The sequence below is a fragment of the Procambarus clarkii genome, chromosome 40, assembly GCF_040958095.1.
Source record: "Procambarus clarkii isolate CNS0578487 chromosome 40, FALCON_Pclarkii_2.0, whole genome shotgun sequence".
Lineage (NCBI taxonomy): Eukaryota > Metazoa > Arthropoda > Malacostraca > Decapoda > Cambaridae > Procambarus > Procambarus clarkii.
In genome coordinates this window covers 1068088-1087347 of record NC_091189.1, presented here as the reverse complement: position 1 = coordinate 1087347, position 19260 = coordinate 1068088, and the positions used below count along the sequence as shown (strand labels likewise).

The following is a 19260-nucleotide window of genomic DNA, read 5'->3' as shown; positions in this document are numbered from 1 at the left end:
TCAATTATGAGCAAACCTCAGTGTCTAGCTAGGCCTATCAGGGGAATGTGTACCACAGTGACAAAATACACGCGAAAGCTAGACTGTACCTGGATTGTACCTGGACGGGGTTCTAGTAATGGTGGCCCAGGCTTGATTAGGCTACCCAAGACCTCGAGGCTGGTTGGTACTCCATAATGCACTTACCAAATTGTACTGTTAACGAGAGAGCCAGAGAGCGCGAGAGAGCCAGCGAGCGCGAGAGAGCGCATGCAAGCAAGCAAGCGAGGGAAAAGTTGACGGGGGGGGGGGAGGAAGAGAAGTGGGGGCGAAGCGGGTATCGAGACTGTAGTAGATCAATACAGAGTGACGGGACGTGTGTGTGCGTGCGCGTGTGTGTGCGTGTGCGTGCTTACATAGTTGTGCTTGCGGGAGTTGAGCTTTGGCTTTTTGGTCCCGCCTCTCAACTGTCACAAGTGTGTGTGAGTGTGTGAGTGAGTGTGTGTGTGCGTGTGTGCGTGTGTGTGTGTGTGTGTGTGTGTGTGTGTGTGTGTGTGTGTGTGTGTGTGTGTGTGTGTGTGTGTGTGTGTGTGTGTGTGTGTGGAGGCGTCTAGGTACCACCTGATTGGTTGCATGGCCCCGCTTTCAACTTCTGCTACCTGGCATCACTTACCTGCAACCCCTCCCCCCTTCCACCACCACCACCATCCCTTGCTGTACCACCTGCTCCTTGACCCTACTCCACCACCTGTCAAGACTAGACCCATCTGTCGGTTGCTTGCCTCTAACCCAACCCCTGCCTTCCCTCAAGCTGTTCCGTCTGTTCCTCTCTCCAATGTTGCACCATCTGTCTGTTCCCCTCTCCCTCTGCAGTTTCACCTTCCTGTCACCCATTGATGTTCCAATTGTCTGGTTCCCCTCCCCCTTCATTACCCACCCGCCTATACCCCCCCCCCCCAGCTTCCCCGGGTGTACCACATACCTGCAGTTCCTCATGGCTATACTAAGTAAGTTTTCCTCAAAGGAACGCGTCAAGCCTGGCTAGGCCATCCCTCCTATTCCTAACCTACCGTAGCTCTTTCGTACCTCACTACCCGACAAGATTCTACCTTTTGAACCTCATTAAATCTTTATTTTTAGTCCACTCGCTAAAAATATTCGAAAATAAGACGTAATGTCTATCTTATTTATCTAAATGAATGTGAATAAAAACAGAATTAGCAGCCTAACCTAATCCAACTATGCCTATCATTCAGTACTGCCTAATGTAGGAACAACTCAACTCAACCTGACCATGAATTAATGCTAATATGATCGAAATAGTTTCATAAGATGTTTTTAGATATTCGCTCTGGCTGTTAGGCACAACTATCCCGGCTTGCTATTGCGGTTCTGGCTATTAGGGAGAATCGGCAAGGTCATCACTTGAAGGCCTTTTATTCTCTTCTCCGAGGCTATGGGTTCCCCACAACTGCACCCGAGGTGGTACCTCTTATAATATATATATATATATATATATATATATATATATATGTATATATATATATATATATATATATATATATATATATATATATGTATATATATATATATATATATATATATATATATATATATATATATTTATATATATATATATATATATGCTTCATCAGAAGCAGGTCGTCCTCGACAATCTTGGTCGTGCCACGACAACCAGTAATGTCGACCCACAGTTGCCCCGTGCTGCTTACCCTAACCTTTTATCGCAAATGGGAGAAGCAGTCTCTTACCCCCCTCCCCCCCCCCCCGATGGGGACTACACAGCCTTTCTGCGCGGGTGAATACTGCTGACCCAGTTTCCTGAGAGTGGTGGTGGTGACCCTCACTCACACCGCACCTCTTCCTCCTCCTCTTCCCCGCTCCACAGTAAACATTGTCTGCTGTTGCTCGTCACCCACGCCGTGTTACCTAAAAGTTACCCCTCCTACATCATTGTTGGGGGGGGGGGGCAGATAGGCCTATAGATTTACGCATAGGTCGTTTGTTATAAATTAGCTGAGCAACTATTCCTTCCTACTATGTTCACTTCTACTTTTTGTCAGCTGCGGTCATCTCTGGTCTGGATAAGGACAGGGCATAACGTGCTCGTAGTCAGTGATAGGTAAGTACAGGTGGGTTGGGAACCCTCAGGGCTGGAACAGGGGAGCTGAGGGTCGTCGTCTCCTGGGAAAGTGAATCAATTAAGCACTTCGATTGTTGTTAGTTGGTGGCATACAGCCAGGCTAATTATCCGTTCGACCTTAGTCTATTGACGCAAAGTTGTGTCGTAGGGACGTTCAGCTCACACTAGGCCAAAATAATGCCACATCGAATCTCTTCAAGAACACTTTTCGCGAATGTTTTTGACTTGGTTCATGAGTTACTGCCATTTTCACACTCACAGCCAAGAGTTGTTTGGCAAACATCCAACTTCCTTCAACGTTCTCAGCTCCAACATGGTTCTCTGTCTCTACTCTAATTTCCGTACATTATGTTCACTCCACCCTGCTCTACCCCTCACTGTTTAACGTCCTAATCAGATCTATCTTCCTACTTCCTGCTCTACCCCTCACTGTTTAACGTCCTAATCAGATCTATCTACCTACTTCCTCCTCCTCCCCCCTTCTATCACACCCTATGACTAAAGTCTATTCGTTCATTCACTGTGGTGAGAACATGGAATGGAGCAACTCCGATCTACTACTGATAGTCGAAGGAAAAAGGCTCCTTTTCGACAGCAGTGTGTTGCTTTAAATAATGGAAGACGAGCTCTTATGCTTCGAGGATCTTGCAGAATAAACATATGTGACTGATAGCCTAGCCAATGCTACTCTAGGCCTACCAAGTATAGGAACATTTGGTTATGATGTACAGACTATTTTTACCATTATTTAACACAAAAAGTAATAAGGTCTCTTTTCTAGCGTGGGGTTTCTTTTGGCAAGAAATAAACAACTTTCCCATAACACTGCGTAGTCATTAAACAATTACGTCATCTAAGCTATGCAAATGGAAAAAAACAAAAATAAAAAATGCAGCAGATAAACAAACTGTTTAGAAAATAAAAGCAGTTGGTTCACATAATATTTTGAATATGCATAGGCCTCGCCTAGGCAATGGCAATCAAAATAATTGAATGATCAGGCCTAGCCTAATAGTTACTCCAAAATAACCATTTATGTCTCAAGAAGATTCCCTAGGCTAAGCCATCAAACAATGTAGGTAATTGCTGGGAACCTATAGCCCTATAGAGCCATCACCTACTAAAGCAGGCAAGCAATAATTAGGTTAAATACAACCCTAATCACGTTGCCAAGGGCATGTTGCCTATGCAACTTAGATTAAGACAGTCTGACTTAGTAGGAGACCATCACTTAGATGTCAATAGTCTAGCCAGTATCGGTTAACTATAACGAACTGATCCTATAAAAAGATGGAGAAACAGATTCCTGCTGAAGCACTAACACTAACACACACTAGCACTAGCACACTAGCGCACTAGCACACACTAACACAGTTTATATAGGCTGCTACTGCTTTGCTAGTAGCCTGCTCCACAACCACATCAGGTGGAAAACTGTGAATGAACAGGCGATGACGCTGAGAACGGGTGAGGAGAGTTAAACAGAGAATGACAAGGTGTGCGAAGAACTCAACAAGAGATTTCAAGAGGTCTTCACAATTGAACGAGAAGTCCCTGAACTAAAAGAGGTGGCAATAAACGAGGCAGCCTTGGAAGGGGTTGATATTACCAAAGATGATGTTAGGAAGTATCTGTGGGATCGAACGTGAAGAAGGCTGTTGGACTTGACGGAATCTCACCATGGATATTAAAAGAGTGTGTGTGTGAAGTACTTTTCTTGCTATTCTCCAGTGTGAGTAATAGTGACTGGAAACGGGAGACCTACGAGAAATATGGAAGACAGCTAATGTGGTGACGGGTAAGAGGCACTGAACTACAGGCCAGTGTCCCTAACTTGTACACCATGGAAGATGATAGAGAAGATAGCGAGAAAAAACCAAGTGACACATCTGGAGAGAAGAGACTTAGTAACACACCACCAACATGGGTTCAAGGATGGCAAATCTTGACTCACTGGTAATAGAGTTCTACGACCAGGTGACAAAGATTAAACAAGAAAGAGAAGGATGGGCGGACTGCATTTTCTTGGACTATCACAAAGCCTTTTACATATTACCCCATAAAAGGCTGGTGCATAAGTTGGAGACACAAGCAAGAGTGACAGGTAAGATGCTCCAGTGAATAAGTGAGTATCTAAGCAATACGAAGCAGGGAGTTACCATGAGGAGAGAGACCTCAAAATAGCATGATGTCACAGCGGAGTCCCTAAGGTTCTGTACTCGCACCTATCCTGTTTCTGATATACATAAATGATCTTCCAGAGGGTATAGACTCATTCTTCTCAGTATTTGCTGACGATGTTAAAATTATTAGAAGGATTAAGACAGGAGGAGGACAGTATGAAGCTACAAGATAACCTGGACAAACTGAAGGAATGCTCCAACAAATGGCAATTAAGAGTTTAACTCAAGCAAGTGTAAAGTGATGAAGATAGGTGTAGGGAGTAGGAGGACAGGTACAAAGTAACCATTTGAAAGATGAAATTCTTCAAGAATCAGAGAGGGAGAAAAACCTGGGGGTTGATATCACGTCAGACCTGTCCCCTGCAGCCCACATCAAGATAAATATAACCAGCGGTATATACCAGGCTAGCCAACATAAGAACGACCTTTAAAAACTTGTGTAAGGAATCATTCAGAACTTTGTATACCACATATGTCAGACCAATCATGGAGTATGCGGCTCCTGCATGGAGTCCATATCTAGTCAAGCACAAGACTTAATTGGAGAAGGTTCTAAGGTATGCCAGCAGACTAGTACCCAAAGTGAGAGGTACGAGCTAAGAGGAGAGACTAGGGGAACAAAACTTTACGTTGCTGGAAGACACAAGAGTTAGGGGAGACATGTTCACCACATAAAAGATTCACAGAGGAATTGATAGGGTGGATAGACATTATTTAACACAGGGGGCACACGCATTAAGGGACATAGATGGAAAATGAGTATTGTACCCAGATGTTTCTGTATAATTCAACTTGTGCATTATCCATCTTCATTGCAGCATCCGTAGGTCTAGCCAAGAATCTATTACCTCATCCTTTTTTTATCCTTTCACTTTGTTTGGCATCCAATCTCGACTATATATTCCAATTCGTCCATCTCCGTCTGTTAAGCAGCTGGCGATGTTTATCTTTGAACTGCGACCTACCATAGGCCTATTTCTCCTAGACCTAGCCTCACCGTCTTTCTACTTTACGTACATCACCACTTCACAGACCTCTCACTCTTTTGTGTGTTTACTCTCCATCTTCACTAGGAATATCCACATCTGCTCCACCCTTCCTTCACATCATCTGTTTTATCCTCCTTAAAAAAAAAGCATCCTGCTATATGAAAGACAGACAAGTGTGTTATCACGCTATCTTCCAATACACTCCCCCCCACCAGCCCCAGACCCCCCCACCAGCCCAGACCCCCCACCAACCCCCCACCGCACCTCAGGCCAGACGTAGACTATCTGCGCACTTCCATACTTTTACTTAACGCCCTCCACTACCCCACCACCCCCACCCAGCTCTGTATTTCCCTTTCAGCGACTGACGACACTGGTTACCTCTTCCCCCCTCCCCACCTTCCCCCAGATATGGCGACACACACACACACACACACACACACACACACACACACACACACACACACACACACACACACACACACACACACACACACACACACACACACATCACTCTTGTTGCTATAGCTGCCATAGGCCAGACTTGGCCTATGGCACTCTGGTAAGGCTCTTTTCAGCGCTTTAGCTTTGTTTCTTGGAACACGATCCGCGAATTAAGCCATCTGGAAGGCAAGACCCAATGTTGAATCTCTATATATATATGTTCTTTATTTTTACCCTATTCTTCAATATATTCTACCCCTTCTCTACCCTCTCTCTTTCTCTTCCAGCCCCTGCTTGGTACCTGACACCTGCGTCCACAGGAGGGTAAGAAAGGTCTTTTCTATCATTTAAATACCCCCAACTACGCAGGAGCAACTGACCACACTAGGTAAAATCTTTTCACCCTCGAGTGAAGGAAGGGGCGTGTGAGAGAGACGAAAGGAGAGGAGCCAGGGAAGGGGGGCAGGGGGAGGAACAATAGGGATGGGAGGGGGGGTGGGGGGCGGAAGAGTGTCAATGTATGTTTTGCTGTAAGCAGTGTTAACTCCATGAACTCCTGAACATACAGTCACTAAACATCAGACTGCAGCACCAAGCCATCAGGGTGTGGAACACCATCGAAATGTTAGAGGACCCAATGTTAGAAAGATTACTTCAAGATGAGACGTCCCACTCCCACAGCTGGTGGCCCAAGAGCCTCGATTGACTAGATGAAAACCCCGCCCCACAGTACATAATTCCCAGGTGAAACACCGATCAGAAATCACCCAATAATTGGAAAATAATTGAGTATACATGTGTGTGTATATGTATATATATATGTATATGTATAAATAAATCAATAAATAATAATAATAAAAATATATAGCATTAAAACAGAACAACGTGTGTGGAAACATCAGGGTGTGTATATATGAATGCTACTAAGTATTCATCTATAGACATCCATATATGTTGCAACACAATTGAAGAACCTCACACACACTCACAGCTCCCTGAAAAGAGAGAGCAAGCTTAGCTTAGCTGCCAACACCCACACATCGTGTCAGCAAGGCGGACAGCCCGCCTGCTTTCATACCTCACTGTATTTTCCACTTCCAAACCTTCCTTCACCTATGCCTCTCCATCCTCTCTACTCCCTCAAAAAAAGTGCTTACCTTATAAGTGACTTAAGCTAAGCTTACTTCCCAGTATAATAGGCCAAGGATGGAGGAACATAGTCGAGGGAAGAGGCCTAGGAATAGGGTGATAAAGAAGGTGATGAGAGGATGAGTAGGAGAGGTATTTGTGACAAACATAGGAGCGTGAGGAAGCGTATTCAGAGACGCAATAAAGAACCAGGAACGGTAGGAATAGGGCTAACGTAAAGGTGTGGGGGGGAGGGGGCGAAGAAGAGTACGCAGGGAATATCCGTAACGTTTAACGAAATAATGGGATAAACGTAGATCAAGAAGGCCGGGGGGGGGGTGGAGAGAACGTGAGGAGTGATCGAGAGAGGTGTGCCAGGGAGGGGTAACTAAACTTTGGGTTAGGTGTAAAGAGAACAGGATCACGCGCACCAAACGTACACACTAAAATTTACTGCACGTCGCATTAAGTGCTCCAAAGCTCGAGTGAGTTCGAGCATAACCTAATCGATTTACGTAAGGCAGGTCTTTACCACGCACTGAATATAAAACGTCACAGGGCCAAGGTACATTAAATTATTTTATTGGAAAATATACACTGCCTATAGTAGCTGGCTTGCAGTTCTTATAATAGACAAACAGAATACGTAAACATTAAAGAAATCGATTACCACCAGCAACAAAATGGATACATCACCACCTTCCAGCAACGACATAAAGAAACTTTCCACCGTGTTTTGCTTCGTGAGAAGGCAGGCCAGTCAGGCTGTGAATAAACATACTTTCCCAAACCCAAATCCTTGGAGAAGTTGACGGAAACCCACGTAGAAGCGTGCTACGTGTTCTTAATGTACCACAACGCCACACGGAGGGAGCAAGGCTACAAGCTCGCTCGTGTTTACAAAACACACCGTGATGGCGTGTTATTGTTTGCTCCAGTTGAGGACATACGCGAGGGTATGCCGTCTAGGCTATGCACACACGCACGAAGTCTTAGGTCTTTATCGACATCCTTTGCTGAAGGCCTGATACATCACTTTACAAAATAATATTGACGGCATCACTTGAAGACTCGGCGGGGTGTTGGGAGGGTGAGGTGGGGAGAGGAGGGGTGGGGAAGAATGACAAAGGGGGGAAGGGGGTGGAGGTGGCTGGTTGAGACAAGGCGGGGGAGGGGAGGGGGAAGGGGGAGAAGTTGCTTTAGTTACAATGTTTACCTTTTCCTGCAAATGGAAGTGTTGGTGTTGCAAGACCTTCCTTACACCTTTAAAGGGGGAAGGGAATTGCAGCTTATACCATGAATTAGGTCAGTCTCATGACGTACGTTTAGGTTCTTATACTGTGTATTTGCAAAAGTTTATTTACCTCGTCGTTATGGAGAAGTGATGGAAAGTGTTTGTTCTTATTAGAATTAAGTAAAGTAAACATTGTCTTTGACGTTTGAGGTGTTGGAATGTACGGTTCTGTGTCGCACCATATTACGCATACTAGACTTGGCTAGTTATTTGTTTTCTTTAAAATGTGGAAAGAAGACCCAACAACCGCACTTAATAAGGCACAGAAAAAAAGGTCATCAAACGGCTAAAATAGGTCGCCAGTCGACCCTATTTGCTCGCGAGTAAATGTGTCACAAGGGCGATTGTACTGCGTTTTAACGAGACTCAAGCAAGCACTCCTCTGAGCTCGGATCCTCCCCTGTGTGCTGTTTCATATTTATGAATTAGACCAGCGTCACAGCAGCCACAAATAATACACGCATACCCTCGCATTTCTACTCAACTTCGCAACATTTAACATATGACCTCCTGACCTACAATATAGCAGCAATCAATGCCTCGCCAGCGAGCTACGCTGGCTGGCGTCTGGGAGGTGCGCACACGGCCAAATCATTTATATTGGTTTTCGAATATGTGTAGGCACTAACCAAGCCTCGACAAGCAACAGTCTGGTGGATCCAGGGTGTTGTAAACAACGGGAGGAAACACGCAAGTGAATCTAGAAAGTAGGCTTTGTAAACAACAGGTGACAAGCGTCACGTGGATCTAGAAAGTAGGCCTTGTAAATAACGTCAGGTGACTAGCAAGTGAATCTAGAAACTAGGTTTTGTAAACAACGAGACAAGCGTCTCGAGGAGCAAGAAATTAGGCCTTGTGGCAACGTGAGGTGACAAGCAAGCACAACTCTCGTGCATGTTACAACGACCTGTTTAATCTCAACACAAATAAATTCGTCCTTGAGAGCTGTCGTTTTCTCGTGGGAAAGGCGGAGGCGTTTAAATGTATTTATATACACAAAAATAATTACCCTTTTTCCCCCATTCTCTTAATATCAAAGCATAAGATACAGCTTGACATCGCATATCGCCCAAAATATTAAATGATTATGTTCAAGTTGGTTCTTAATGAGGCGACATTCACCGTTATTTCAAGTCTGTCACTAATCCGACGACTCTAGGATAATCTGTTTGCTGAACTGTTTTTAACGAAGAATAACGCCATAACAGTACATAGCAAAGGGCAAACCTTAATCCAGGACTTACCGTTAGGCACTGGCTTCGGTTTGGATCTGTCAACCGGGAGCGGGAGGTTTGAATTTTGAGAGAGGACATTGAACATTCTCTGCATAAACATTTTCAACACGATGGGTTATCCACTTGTAAATCTTCACTTCTTAGACAACCAAGGTAATAGGAATCACTGTGTTACCCTTCCTATTATGGCTAATCCTATATAAATACTCCATATGGGTATGTTTACATTGACAAGGTGCGACGAGAATATACAACGCCCCGTCCGCACTGCACCAAGTCTAGCTTACTACTAAATGTTTTGGAGTCGACTTACAACCTTTCACTGTATCGTTGCGCCAGCAGGAAAAGCCCGCCGTCCAACTGTCGGAATGAGAACAGCTTCCCTTAGCTTATGTAACATTTATTTCAGGACGTGAAAATAACCCTTTAACCACAGAAATATCAATACACATACAGAGAGCTGAAAAATAAGGCTCTCACCCCTTCACTTGATAATTTCACGAAAATATACCGTTTCAGAACTACTTCATCACGTGGGCGTAATGTTTACGTCTCTGATTCGCGGTTACGCGGCTTCATGACGTCATCAGTTTGGAACGCGCGGTGAGAGAAGGTCTCATGACAGCCAATGCCACCTGACACAGCCTGTTCTCGGCGGTACGCGTTGCATCATGCTTCTGGTTTGTGGTATAGAACACGCTGAAACCTGCACATATCATTACCTAATGATAATTCTCTCTTCTCCTGTTTAAACCATTGGTGAAGAGCTACCATATTGTTACTAATGAGAAACTGGCGCGATGGAAAATCTGGCATCTGTTCCTGGCGCGCGCATGCGCCAGAGAGATGCCACGACGTCAGCATTTAACACGCCTCACAAACCATATTTATCTCGCGATTTGAGCGACAAACCGTCGCAGAGTTTCTCGATAATACAAACAAACGTTGCTCCACGCTTCGGAAGAGGCTGTTTATGCATTTTTAGACTTCTATATCCGCACAGAGTCGGCCATGACGCGAGGATAAAACCTAAAAACCAGCTCCTGAAGTCAATAAGAGTACCTTGAGGACTCCTACCACAAACAGAACATCAATAGACAAACGCGTTGTTGTCCCGCAGAGTTTTATCGCCGCGTTGGGCAACCGTTAGGGTGTGTGTACTCACCTAGTTGTGCTTGCGGGGGTTGAGCTTTGTCTCTTTGGTCCCGCCTCTCAACTGTCAATCAACTGGTGTACAGGTTCCTGAGCCTATTGGGCTCTATCATATCTATACTTGAAACTGTGTATGGAGTCAGCCTTCACCACATCACTTCCTAATGCATTCCATTTGTCAACCACTCTCACACGGAAAAAAATCTTTCTAATATGTCTGTGGCTCATTTGGGCACTCAATTTCCACCTGTGTCACCTTGTGTTAAATAGCCTGTCTTTATCTACCCTGTTAATTCCTCTGAAAATCTTGTACGTGGTGATCATATCCCCCCTAATTCTTCTGTTTTCTAGCAATGTGAGGTTTAATTCCCGTAGTCTCTCCTCGTAGATCAGCTCGGGTATTAGTCTGGTGGCAAACCTTTGAACTTTTTCCAGTTTAGTCTTATGCTTGACTAGATATGAACTCCATGCTGGGGCTGCATACTCCAGGATTGGTCTGACATAGGTGGTATACAAAGTTCTAAATGATTCCTTGCACAAGTGTCTAAATGCCGTTCTTATCTTAGCCAACCTGGCATATGCTGCTGATGTTATCCTCTTGATATGGGCTTCAGGGGACAGGTCTGGCGCGATATGAACCCCCAGATCTCTCTCTCTCTCTCTCTCTCTCTCTCTCTCTCTCTCTCTCTCTCTCTCTCTCTCTCTCTCTCTCTCTCTCTCTCTCTCTCTCTCTCTCTCTCTCTCTCCCTCTCTCTTCCTCTCTCTCTCTCTCCCTCTCTCTTCCTCTCTCTCTCTCTCTCTCTCTCTCTCTCTCTCTCTCTCTCTCTCTCTCTCTCTCTCTCTCTCTCTCTCTCTCTCTCTCTCTCTCTCTCTCTCTCTCTCCCTCTCTCTTCCTCTCTCTCTCTCTCCCTCTCTCTTCCTCTCTCTCTCTCTCTCTCTCTCTCTCTCTCTCTCTCTCTCTCTCTCTCTCTCTCTCTCTCTCTCTCTCTCTCTCTCTCTCTCTCTCTGACTCTTGAAGAATTTCATCTTCCAAATGAGACTTTAATAATCGTAGTTGTTATAATCTAGTTATAACTAGTTATAATCGTAGTTGTTCTAGTTGTTACTGTAGTTGATTTAGTAGTTAGTGTAGTTGTTCTGGTAGTTAGTGCAGTTGTTCTGGTAGTTAGTGCAGTTGTAGTTTAGTGTCAATATAATGGTCAAAACAAGGAGCGTGACCGTCCACATCAACGCAACTGGATAGACAGCACACTTGACTATGCGTACGCACGAACGCGCGCGCGCATTGTTTAGGGTCCCGGTGGCTGAGTGGACGGCACGCTGGATAGGTAGTCCTGAGGTCCGGGGTTCGATTCGCGAACGAGGCGGGACCAAAGAGCCAGAGCTCAACCCCTGCAAGCACAATTAGGTGAGTACACACACACACACACACACACACACACACACACACACACACACACACACACACACACACACACACACACACACACACACACACACACACCACCTCCAGTTCCTAATCCATAGGAAATATGCTCCAAATTCTCGGCCCAAATGCTGTGTGAGGCATAAATGCGTATAGGGCAGCTGTGCGCAACGCGAATTGACGAAGCGCACTAATTCCTTGACACACTGACGTAGGCACGCGACCTCGCCTCCCTGCAGCTGCTACGGTGGCCACAACGAAGGTTTAAGGGGTAAGGTTGGCCACAACGAAGGTTTAAGGGGTAAGGATGGCCACAACGAAGGTTTAAGGGGTAAGGATGGCCACAACGAAGGTTTAAGGGGTAAGGATGGCCACAACGAAGGTTTAAGGGGTAAGGTTGGCCACAACGAAGGTTTAAGGGGTAAGGTTGGCCACAACGGAAGGTTTAAGGGGTAAGGCTGGCCACAACGAAGGTTTAAGGGGTAAGGCTGGCCACAACAGAAGGTTTAAGGGGCAAGGCTGGCCACAACGGAAGGTTTAAGGGGTAAGGCTGGCCACAACGGAAGGTTTAAGGGGTAAGGCTGGCCACAACAGAAGGTTTAAGGGGTAAGGCTGGCCACAACGAAGGTTTAAGGGGTAAGGCTGGCCACAACGAAGGTTTAAGGGGTAAGGTTGGCCACAACGGAAGGTTTAAGGGGTAAGGCTGGCCACAACAGAAGGTTTAAGGGGCAAGGCTGGCCACAACGGAAGGTTTAAGGGGTAAGGCTGGCCACAACGGAAGGTTTAAGGGGTAAGGCTGGCCACAACGGAAGGTTTAAGGGGTAAGGCTGGCCACAACGGAAGGTTTAAGGGGTAAGGTTGGCCACAACGGAAGGTTTAAGGGGTAAGGTTGGCCACAACGGAAGGTTTAAGGGGTAAGGTTGGCCACAACGGAAGGTTTAAGGGGTAAGGCTGGCCACAACGAAGGTTTAAGGGGGTAAGGCTGGCCACAACAGAAGGTTTAAGGGGTAAGGTTGGCCACAACGGAAGGTTTATGGGGTAAGGCTGGCCACAACGGAAGGTTTAAGGGGGTAAGGCTGGCCATATCGAGCACGACTCCCTCATCGTGGCAACAGCCTCGAACCTTGGAAGAGTGGCAACATTCCAACTGTCATATAAGTAGCACTGAAATACTGTCAATTACGCTCGACGACACGGCATGCGTGGCAAGTCACTGGCAACCTTCAGAAGTGCACTCAAAACACGCGCGCGCGCGTGCGCACACACACACACACACACACACACACACACACACACACACACACACACACACACACACACACACACACACACACACACACTCACACACACACACACACACACACACACACACTTCACCTGTTGATTGACGGTTGAGAGGCGGGACCAAAGAGCCAGAGCTCAACCCCCGCAAACACAACTAGGTGAGTACACACACATACCTATTCACTCTATAGGGGCGCTGGTGGCTGGGTGGACAGCACACTGGATACGAAGTCCTATGATCCGGGGTTCGATTCCCGCCGCCGGCGGAAACAGATGAAAGAGAAACAGTTTCTTTCGCCCTGATGCCTCTGTTACCTAGCAGTAAATAGGTACCTGGGAGTTAGACAGCTTTTACGGGCTGCTTCCTGGGGTTGTATGTGTAAAAAAAAAAAAGTTGATTGACAGATGAGAGGTGGCCCGAAAGAGCAGAGCTCAACCCCCGCAAACACAACTAGGTGAATACTCACACACATGGGGGGGGGGGGCTGATAGCTGAGTGGACACCGCGCTGGACTCCTAATCCTAGGGTCCGGGTTCGATCCCCGGTGATGGCAGAAACAAAATGGGCAGAGTTTCTTTCATCCTGATATTTTACTGCTGTTACCGAGCAGTAAATAGGTACCTGGGAGTCAGACAGCTGCTACGGGCTGCTTTCTAGGGATGTACTCACCTAATTGTGCTTGCGGGGGTTGAGCTTTGGCTGTTTGGGCCCGGCTCTCAACTGTCAATCAACTGGTGTACAGATTCCTGAGCCTACTGGGCTCTATCATATCTACATTTAAACTGTGTGAATGTGTGTGTGTGCGCGTGTGTTAGAGATAAATGTATGTACTAGTGGACTTAATAAAGTAAAAATAGATTGCTTAGAGAGGCTGGGTCTAAAAGCTAATAGCTCGATTCTGCAGAAACAAATAGTAAATACACACACACACGCGCGCGTACAGAACACGATGATGGGGAACTACAGATCCCTATAACGACTAGAGAAAAAGACCTGGGAGTGGACATAACATCAAATATAACTCCGGAGACTCATATAAATAGGATTACGTCAGCTATAATACTCTTAAGTGCTCTACTAAATATAATACTAAAATTCTCGACGCTAGCAAAACTTAGAACATCATTCAAGAACCTAAATAAGCAGGTACTTCGATGGCTGTACACTGCCTACATGAGACCAGTCTTAGAGTATGCAGCCTCATCATGGAGCCCCCATCTAAAAAGAAAAAAATAAGGAAATTCGAAAAGGTTCAAAAGTTTGCAACTAGACTCGCCCCAGAATTGCGAGGGATGGGGCATGATAAAGAGACTAAACGAACTAAACCTGACAACGCTAGAGAGAGAGAGAGAGAGAGAGAGAGAGAGAGAGAGAGAGGGAGAGAGAGAGAGAGAGAGAGAGAGAGAGAGGACAGAGAGATGCATGGATGGAAGCTTGGGACTCAAATGAGGTATAGTAATGTTAGAAAGTTTTTATTTAGCGTTAGAGGGAAAATGGACTCAAGTAAAGGAACAGGCTGTAGAAGCAAACTTCATTCATAATTTTAAATGTAGATATGATGGGGAAATAGGTCAGGAGTCATTGCATTAAACAATGACAATTGGCAGCTAGAAAAGCGGGGTCCAAGAACTAGTGCTCGCTCCTTCAGGCACGAATAGGTGAGTTCACAAGCGCACACAATGGTAATAGGTGTATGTGTATTAATATACATATCTTCTACACAAATGAAAACAAATTTATTGGAACAAAATTATAAATAAACACCAAACAAAAGAGAAACAAATACTACAAACACACTCAAATATGTACACACACATTTTCCTGCACCCGCGTTGTAGGAAACACTTGACTCAACTCATCATGATGACACATACACAGCAGCCAAATTAGCAAGCAACAAAACTGTTATTAAGTCATCAACTCCAAACATTCAGGTCTTGTAGAGAAAGAGATATCTCAGAGCTTTAAAAAAAAATGACTACTATACCAAAAGATTAAAGTTTGATTAGATCCGAAACTATTGTACATAAACCGTTGACCAGGCAGTGTGACGTTGTGGATGGCACTCCGTCGTTACTAGTGGCATTACTAACATTAATTACTCGTAGCCACAGGTAACGGTAGCCACATTTTCCTATCGTTACCTGTGGTAACAAAGTCATTAATCTCCCAAACCAGAGCACTTCACGAGCAAACTCTGCCAGCAAAATTTGGGCCATAATATCTCGCATATTAAATGTCCAGTCGTTTGACCTTTCAGACCTGCCGGAATGAAGTACTTGGAGCTTTGCAATTACTTGATCTACTTCCGTGTTCTTGAGGATATCCTCATAAAGTTTGCCTATACTGGCATCCAGTATAGGCAATACCTATAGGATGCCTATACTGGCATCCAAAGTTTGCCAGTATAGGCTACTGATCACATGCCCCTGTATGACTAACCATCCTGGGAGATGTGAAAGTGTTTTCATATCATTCTTGACACAAACTATGGAGCCTTTCATATAGTCCAGGGTAGCTGGACATAAGTAGCCACGTACCAAAATATATTAATAATTAAAATCAAATACAAATTAAAAAAGGGACCAGCGTCGTCCACCCCTCGTGTGGGTCCAGCTCTTCACTGTTGCTAACGCAGCCATGGGCATGTGTTGGATATTAATAATACAAACTCGGCACCTCTTAGGAAGTAGTCCATCACCCATAGATGGTTGCAACATGTTGTCGTATAGCAGCAGCCTCGGGACATCTGGGTGACTGGGACATCCCGACCCAGTAACTCTCGTGGGGGAATAACAACTTGTGACATATCCTGAACGCTGTAAACCTCTCGTGTACTCTCCCCAGTCCTTATCAGAATTTTATCGCCTTTTCCTCCCCAACTTACAAACGTTAACCTCCATCCTGCTGCCCTTTCCCTGCTCTACTCGATCCTCATCCCCCTTCCCTTGATGTCTCAATCCCTGTCGGTAACGCTCTGTCTATTGCATACCACGTGATCCATCTGCCTTTGACTAAAATGCCCATTGAGAAACATACATTCTGTGCACTGTTTATTTGGAAGTGAAATGGCGATATTGAGCTGACTGACGTCAGCTAGTCATTCTAACCTCGCTGTTTAGATATTCTGACATTAAACTGAGATGGCTGTAAGTTCTCACACGAAGTAATTTGATTATTTTTTAATTTGCTGTGTATAACTAGAAAATCTAAAAGGCCCCCTGTAATGGAAATCTACCATTACTAATAGCTTGGCTTTTGGCTTTCACTCATTCACATACATTTCTAGCCTACGACTGAAACATTCTAGGGATCCCACGTTCAATAATGTTACCCAGTAATTTGTTCCATAAATCAACAACTCCAGAACACAAAAGTGCCCAGACCCGGGATCGAACCGGGGACCTTTAGATCTTCAGTCTAACGCTCTCCCAACTGAGCTATCTAGGCTGTGAGTGTGTGTGTATGTGTGTACTCGCCTAGTTGTGCTTGCGGGGGTTGAGCTCTGCTCTTTCGGGCCGCCTCTCAACTGTCAATCAATCAACTGTTACTAACTACTAATTTTTTTCCTCCCTTCCTCCCCAGGAAGCAGCCCGTAGCAGCTGTCTAACTCCCAGGTACCTATTTACTGCTAGGTAACAGGAGCATCAGGGTGAAAGAAACTCCCCATTGTTTTCTCGCCGGCGCCGGGAATCGAACCCCGGAACACTTGATTACGTGTAAAGCGCGCTGTCCACTCAGCCACCGGCGCCCGGTGTGTGTGTGTGTGTGTGTGTGTGTGTGTGTGTGTGTGTGTGTTGCAAGGTTGGGAGGCACGCACAAACGGTCACCAAGACCTGGGGTTATTTCCTGTGTCGCAGTAGCCACCTGGCAGCTGGGGTCTACGACAGCATAAACTCTGGGTTTTCCAGCTGAGGCCGACCGAGTCCCAGCGCCCTCTACGTTACTTACAAAACAAGAGTCCTGATTCCCAGGCTCTCTTAATTTCGTCTAATGACTCCTGTAATCTTTTGAGTTTTTTATTATATATGTAATTATACAGCTTCCAGTAGCAATATCTGTATTGCCTGATGTATTTGATATATTGAGTAAATGTCTGTGATTTTGATTGAGTTTTAGGGATTTACACCTAAATACTGAGGTTAGAGTAAAGCTACAGTAAAAAAAGTAACCTTTTTTGCATGCTATGAAAAATAAAAGTAGTACTGAAGATATTTTGATCACTCCCATAGCTACTGGTTTTAATACTTAATTTTTTTGGTAAATTTCCCTCTGATGCCAATAAACTTGTTCCTCACTTATGAAAGGTTCACCAATGAAGAATCCAAAAGTACTTTTTTAATTATTATATATATTTTGAGTATCGTAAGTTATTATTATTAACATCTTTATTGACAAAATTAATTACAATTTTGCCTAATCTGAGGATTTCGATTGTCTTATTAATATAGTGAGGATAATGCTAGTATTCACTGTCGTAAGTGAATTTTGCAGTGGCCACTGAGAAATGGGATCGTCATTTCAAACAACGGTATTTAATAGAAAATCATATACTGTTCCAGCTTAAAGATATACGCCCTTCAGCACTATGCACTTCCACTTTCCTTATTACTCTCTCGTGTGAAACAAAATCAAATGCTTTGGTGATGAAATTCTGTGTATCGTAATCTTTTACCACTATCTACTGTTTTAATTGTTTAATTAATTGTTTTAATTAAATAAACAGAATAAATGTAAATTTGTAGAAAGTTTTGGTTCCCTTTTGTAATTTGTGAGTTTTTGATTAACCTTTCTTTTTTAAGATTTCGAATAACAGTTGAGAATATAACTTCCAAGTGATTTGTCCTCACAAGATGCAAAACTAACTAGACTACAGTAGGATACTAGCACTCGTTGACCCTCCATGAAATATTTAACTATATCTAAAACATTCTGAAACAGAGTCCAGTTGATTAAAATCTTGGAAAACACATAGTCGATCAACTGCCAATCAACTGGTGTAAAGATTCTGGAGCCTACTGGACTCTATCAAATCTACATTTAAAACTGCGTATGGAGTCTGCCTCCACCACATCACTGTCTAATGCATTCCATCTGTTAACTACTCTGACACTGAATACATTCTTTCTAATGTCTCTGTGGTTCATTTGGGTACTCAGTTTCGACCTGTGTCCCCTTGTGCGTGTTCCACCCATGTGAAATAGTTTGTCTTTGTCCATCCAGTTGCCCTAATAATTTTGTAGGTGGTTATCATGTCTGCCCTTACTCGTCTGTCTTCCAGGAACGTGAGGTTTAGGTCCCGTAGCCTTTCCTTGTAGCTCATACCTCTCAGTTCTTGGACTAGTCTGGTGGCATACCTCTGAATCTTCTATAATTTTGTCTTGTGTTTAACTAGGTATGAACTCCAGGCTGGAGCTATGTACTTCAGGATTGGTCTGACATAAATGGTATACAAGGTCCTGAACGATTCCTTACACAAGTTTCTAAAGGCAGTTCTTATGTTGGCAAATCTAGCATATGCCGCTGATGACTTCCTTGTGATGTGGGATTTTTGGGACAGGTTCGGTATGATATCAACCTGCAGATCTTTCTTTCTATTTGGCTCTTGCAGGATTTCACCTCCCAGATATACCATGTGTTCAGCCTCCTGCTCCCTTCGCCTAATTTCATTTCTTTACACTTTAGTGTGTTAAACTTTAGTGGCCATTTTCTAGACTATTCCTCAAGTTTGTCCAGGTCGTCCTGTACTATCTGTCTTGATTCTTCTCATACTTTTTGCATCATCAGCAAAGATTGAGAGCAATGAGTCTATATCCTCTGGAAGATCATTTACATACGTCAGAAACAGGATGTGTCCAAGTACAGAGCCCTGTGGGACTCCGCTGGTTACATCTCGCCACTCTGATGTCTCCACCCCCCCTCCTCCTGTCATTTAATGGAGGGCTGTAAATGAATGCTACTTAAATGGCTTTTAGGTCCAC

At 44.6% G+C, this 19260-nt stretch overlaps 1 protein-coding gene and 1 non-coding gene across 2 annotated transcripts in view; both read right to left on the bottom strand.

Moving 5' to 3' along the window:
* The window catches only part of LOC123757810 (serine/threonine-protein kinase pim-3), a 30812-nt gene extending 21095 nt beyond the window's left edge, over positions 1-9717 (bottom strand). Inside the window, exon 1 of the mRNA XM_045741655.2 lies at positions 9426-9717. Coding sequence (XP_045597611.1) covers positions 9426-9516 — 91 coding nt within the window. The 5' untranslated portion in view covers positions 9517-9717. The remainder of the gene's footprint in view (positions 1-9425) is intronic.
* Positions 9718-16656: 6939 nt separating this feature from the next.
* TRNAF-GAA (transfer RNA phenylalanine (anticodon GAA)) lies at positions 16657-16729 on the bottom strand. Its single transcript has one exon. It is a non-coding gene; the product is annotated as a tRNA-Phe (tRNA).
* Positions 16730-19260: the final 2531 nt, after the last annotated feature.